Genomic DNA, 6,000 nt, shown 5'->3' on the forward strand with positions numbered 1-6,000 from the left:
CCCACGTCAGGCTCTCTGCTCAGCGGGGAGCCTGCTTCTCCCTCTCTCTTTGCCTGCCTCTCTGCCTACTTGTCATCTCTGTCTGTCAAATAAATAAATAAAATCTTTAAAAAAAAAGTGTTTGTTTCTCAGTTTGTCTCTCTCTCTCTTTTTTCCATTCATTTGTTGTTTCTTAAATTCCACATATGAGAGAAATCATATGGTATTTGTCTTTCTCTGACTGACTTATTTCGCGAAACATAAGTCTCTCCAGATCCAACCACATTGTTGCAAAAGGCAAGATTTCATTCTTTTTGATGGGTGAATAATATTTCAGTGTGTTTTGTGTGTGTACACATACACACCACTTCCCCTTTATCCATTCATCTTTTTTTTTTAAGATTTATTTATTTATTTGACAGAGAGAGAGAGCACAAGTAGGCAGAGCGGCAGGCAGAGGGAGGGAGAAGCAGGCTCCCCATTGAGAAGGAAGCCTGATGCAGGGCTCAATCCCAGGACCCTGGGATCATGACCTGAGCAGAAGGCAGCCTCTTAACCGTGAGCCACCCAGGCGCCCCATATCCATTTATCTTTTGATGGACGCCAGAGCTGATTCCATAATTTGGTTATTATAAATAATGCTGCAATAAACACAGGGTCATCTATCCCTTTAAATTAGTGTCTGTATTTTTTGATCAATACGTAGTAATGCAATTACTAGGTCATAGAGTAGTTCTATTTTTAACTTTTTGAGTGACCTCCACACTGTCTTCCACAGTGACTGCACCAGTCTGCATTCCCAAAAACAGTGCATGAAGGTTCCTTTTTCTCCACATTCTGGCCAACACTTGTTGCCTGTGACTTTTATTTTAGCCATTCTGACAGATGTTAAGCGATATTTCATTGTCAGTTTTGATTTGCATTTCCCTGATGTTGAGTGATGTTGAGCATCTTTTCATGTGTCTTTTGGCCATCTGTATACCTTCTTTGGAGAATGTCTGTTCATGCCTTCTGTCTATTTTTTAATTCAATTATTTGTTTTTTTTGGTGTTGAGTTGTATAAGTTCTTTATATATTTTGGATACTAACCCTTTTTCAGATATGTTGTTTGCAAATATGTTCTCCGATTCTGTAGGGTGTTTTTTAGTTTTGTTTTTTCCTTTGCTGTGCAGAAGCTTTTTATTTTGCTACATGCAAAAGAAAGAAACTGGAACATTCTCTTACAGTATACACAAAAGTAAACTCAAAATGGATTAAGGACCTAAATGTGAGATAGGAAACCATAAAAATCCTAGAGCTAATTATGTGGTATAAAGTAAGGGTCTAATTTAATTCCTTTAGGTGTGGATATCCAATAATTTCTCTGACATCAGCTTTAGCAACATTTTTCTAGATCGGTCTCCTGAGGCAAGGGAAACAAAAGCAGAAATTAACTATTTGGCCAATTATTTCCTAAATAATGGCATCAAAAGAAACTAAAGAAAAAATTAAATTGGACTTCATCAAAATTTAAAACTTTTGCAAAAGGATACTACAAAGAGAATGAAAACAATAACCATGGAATGAGACAAAATATTTGCAAACCACTTTTCTGGTAAGAGTCTAGTGTCTAGAACATATAAAGAACTCTTTCCTCCAAAGAAGATACACAAAGGCCAAGAAGCATATGAAAAGATACTCCATGTCACTAGTAACTAGGGAAATGCAAACCATAATAAGATACTACTTAACATCCACTGAATGGCCATAATTAAAAAAATAAATAACAACTATTGGTGATTTGAAAAATTGGAGCTCTCATACACTGCTGGTGGGAATGTAAAATGGTGCAGTCACTGTGAAAAACAGTTTGGTAGTTCCTCAATATGTTAAATATAGAATTAGTACATGACCCTGTAACAACTAGGGATATCCAGAGAGTGAAAAAAGGTATTGAAGCAAAAACTAGTACAGGAAAGCTCAAAGCAGCTTTACTCATAACAGCCAACAGAAACAATCTAAATGTTCATCAACAGATGAATGGTTAGTCAAAATGTGCTATATCCACACCATCAATTATCATTCAGCCATTAAGTGGAATGAAGTACTAATGAATGCTAAAACATGGATGAATGTTGAGAACATTATACTGTATAGTAAAAAAGCTTTACACAAAGGCCATACTGATTTTGCTTATCATATATTTATAGCACTTAACACAAATACAATAATTACTTCTGATTATATATGAAGTCTGTATTCCTTGCTACATTGTAAGCACCATAAAGCAGAGAGTATGTACCATTCATCCAATACTTTTAATCACTCAGCTGAGTGACTGTCACATGGTAGATTTTCAAATAACTACTGAATGAATGAATGAATGAATGAATGCCATTTACTCTTAAAATTCTCCACTGGTTCCCCACTGCTTTTACAATTCTCAACTGTTTACTATGGCTCCTAATTCCTATAAGATTTGGCCCATTTTTCTTTGTAGCTTTATTTTCACATCATTTAATCACTACTTAGTGAGTACTTATGGTCCAGGCACTGTGCTGTGTGCTGAAGATACAATGACAAGTAAGATACATAGCTCCTGAGCCTTTTGGAGCTTATAGACCAGGAGGAAAGACAAACAATAACAAGATATGAGTAAGGGTGGGTAAAGACAAGGTATTTGGTATCATGAATACCTAGCAGGTATAGTGACCTGGATTGTGGATTGTGGAATGAGAAAACGGAAGCTCAGGAAAGACTTTTTGGAAAAAAATGACATTTGAGCAAAAATAGGAAAAATGAGGAGTTAGCTAGGTGAATAATAGGGCAAGTTCCAGACAATGAGAAGGGCATTTGGAACCTAATACTGAAACACAGAGATCTAAAAGAAGTTATTTCCGTAAGGCTCCACTTTGAAATTATTGGGGGTGGGAGGGAAGCAGAGAGACAGAAAGCTGAAAAGGCAGGTGTTCTAACTCTAAAAGCAATGGAAAGCCATTGGAGAGTTTTAAAAGGAGGCTAAAAAACCCCAAATCACAAATAATTGTCTATGTTTGTGTATCATCTGATTGAGGACATGAACTATGCCTATTTAATCATTTCCCCCAGTAACCAGAATAACGGAAAGCATATACTAGGTATTTTGTAAGTGTTCATTAAGTGCTACTGAATCAAAGCTGGTAGCAGAAGAAGAAATGAAACCGGATTCGATTCTACAACCTACTACCCATTTAAATATGAAGATATTAGTCCTCAGTGATAACCACAATGAAACCCCTGAAATCAACTAATTACAATTAGAGTGAATCTATTTGATTGAAAATAGGTTGCTTTCCTGTTAAAAATGTAATCTAAAAGTAAAAATATTACAGAAGGAATATATGTAATCATCATCTAAGAACCAATAATTAAAATGGTTTTGCTAGACATCAGAAGCCATCAGGCCTGTATGGTTGTGTGTCCGCAACAAGCACTGCAAACTTAATTACATAAAACTGAAGACAGTATGTTTCAACCTTTCCAAATTCCGACCTTATTTTACTTCAAACACCACAGTGACTGTTTATTTTTCTAACTCTAGATAACATGACTTTAAAAATAAGGAATAGGTTGAGAATTATGCCTAAGGGTCCACACAGGTACAAGAATCCTAATAAAAATCTACTTTTGGCGCACCTGTATTACACAAAAAGAAGCTGACAGGGTATCAGTGGCTCTTTGTGTAGGATAATCTGGAACATAAAGTTGAAGGAGAACTAATTTATTTTCTTCTGTCATAAAGTTTTCGATCGAGATACTTTATCGACTAAGTGAGGAAACAAATACTATATACTAGTCATGACTACATATTGCTATAAAGACTTTACTGATAAAGCCTGGTTATTTGGCAGTTTCGGACATACTCGTATACAGTGAGAAAGGCAGGCAACGTGTAAGACAGTGCAGACTGTCGGACTCCCTTTTAAGAATCGATTAGAGGTCAGGGATCTCCGTGATGACTAAGGCCACGCCGAGCCAGATGAGCGTACGCAGTAAAAGCGCATTACGACTTGAACTACTGCCGCTACATTACACGCATGTTTTATTTTTAAAGGTGTTTTCACATTGGGTCAGCGTATCTCTCGTAAGGTACTGTTTGCCCCACATTTAAATAAGGACACTGTGTCCAAAAAAATACCCGTGATTCTCCCCGCGCACGTTAGCCTGACAGGACAGTGACTTAACCCAAAATGGAGAGTCCTCATTTAGACTGTCTTCCATGGGGTCGCTGCTAACTCTGGGCCCAGGGCCAGGTGTCCTCCTCCTCGGGGCTGATCTCGTCTCTGACAGGACTCAAGTGAATGATCCCCACGGACGCAGTTTTCCTCACAGAGAAGCTGACAGCACCCGGGCCGCGCCCCGACAAGCCCCCGAGCAAGCCCCCGGCGTCAGGACCGCCCCGCGCACCGGGCAGTCGAACGCACGGAGCAGCTGCGGCGCAGGAACGCGCGGGAAGGAACCACCCGGCCGGCCTCCCACCACTTCTCTCTTCGTCGTCGGGTCGGAGGCCCGGGGCAGGGAGCCCAAACCGGAGCCAGACGGCAGCGACGCCAGAGACTCGGTCCCGGGCTCCCAGGGATTTACCGACGCAGGGGAACGGAGACCCCGGGGGCCTGGGGCGGAGCAGCACGCGGTCTACTCCGCCCGGCCGCCGCCTCCCGCGACCCGCGCGCGGCACGCGGCCGGGAAACCACCTTCCGTGCGTCGGGTCCCGCCCAGCCAGGTAAGGGGCGGGCATCCCCGCACCTCGAGGGCCCTTCGCGCTCAGCCCGGTGCACCCCGCCCCGCCCTCTGCGGGGCTGCCCCCGTCGGCCGCCCCGCCTCCAAGCGGCTAGCCTTGCCGGGTGACACCTCAAAGCCGACCCACGGCAGCCGGACCCAGCCGGGCGGTGGGAGCGAGTCCCGGGGCGTGGTCACCTTTTGAGGTATCTGGCGTCCTCCCCTTGCATGGCGGCGGCGACGGCAGCGCGGGGGGAGAGCGGAATCTGAGAAGGCCGGAGGAGCGAGGCCCGCGGACGGCGGCCCCAGGATCCTCACACCCAAAGGCGATGACAGTCCGGAGGCCTGCAAGGCGGGGCGGCGGCGCTGCGGTTACCACGGTGAGGCCGCCGGCTCCTCCCACCGCGCCCAGGCCCCGGAACACTGCGGCGACCCGGACCCGCCCAGAGCCGGCTCCGCCAGCGCCGCCTCAAGGCGCATGCGCCTGCTGCGCCGCGCCGTCTGCGCAGGCTCAGTGTGAGGCGCTGGGCCCTGGGATGAATCTGACGCGCCCTAGAGCTGAGCCGGGTTTGGGCGTGTGCGGTCGGGAAGGGGCTTTTGATCACCGCCCCCTTGAGGATGGAAATTGGAAGAGTCCTCCCGGTCAGCCCCATCGGACTGTCAGGTCTTAGCTTCAAAACCTTTTTTTCCGTTAATCTTTTATTTATTTTTTAAAATTTTATTTATGTTTTAAATTTGTTTTCAGTGTCCCAGAATTCATTGTTCATGCACCACACCCAGCGCTGCGTGAGCTCATTACTGCCTGCTGCAGAGCTGCGCGGCCCTGGCGGGTCACCTGGAACCAGGTCACCAGGTACCCTGCTTGGAGCATCGTGGGGAAGGAGCTGCGCTGACTGCACGGAACAGCTCTGAATTTGCGGAGACAGTCGGACCCTCCTACGAAATGAACACAAGCCAATATCACTTTTAATTAAGTGCCACCCTGTGACTCCCACTTCGGTGTTCTGAATCTAGAATGCACTCCCGCCCCCGCCGCGCCCCATCCCGTTCCACGCGCACACATGCACGCTCTCTTACTAGCGCCTGAAATGCCAGCTCCTGCCCTAATTATCCCTAACTCAAGGTACCTTCGGACTTGTTTCCTCTGAGGCTGGCCACAGGGAAGAACTGCTTTTGAATCTTATCAAGTAAATACCCTCCGCTTTCAGCTCTGTGCCCACGGGCTCAGCTCTCACATCTCTGCAGAGGACGTAGTTCATTTATGCGGTAAATATCGACCGAGGG

At 45.0% G+C, this 6,000-nt stretch overlaps 1 protein-coding gene across 1 annotated transcript in view; it reads right to left on the reverse strand.

The window, feature by feature from the left end:
- The window catches only part of LOC111150717 (kinesin associated protein 3), a 166,606-nt gene extending 161,497 nt beyond the window's left edge, over nucleotides 1-5,109 (reverse strand). The window contains exon 1 of the mRNA XM_022508269.1: nucleotides 4,915-5,109. Coding sequence (XP_022363977.1) covers nucleotides 4,915-4,946 — 32 coding nt within the window. The 5' untranslated portion in view covers nucleotides 4,947-5,109. The remainder of the gene's footprint in view (nucleotides 1-4,914) is intronic.
- Nucleotides 5,110-6,000: the final 891 nt, after the last annotated feature.

The sequence above is a fragment of the Enhydra lutris genome, unplaced genomic scaffold (assembly GCF_002288905.1).
Source record: "Enhydra lutris kenyoni isolate GAN:26980312 unplaced genomic scaffold, ASM228890v2 scaffoldscaffold24, whole genome shotgun sequence".
NCBI classification, from domain to species: Eukaryota; Metazoa; Chordata; class Mammalia; order Carnivora; family Mustelidae; genus Enhydra; species Enhydra lutris.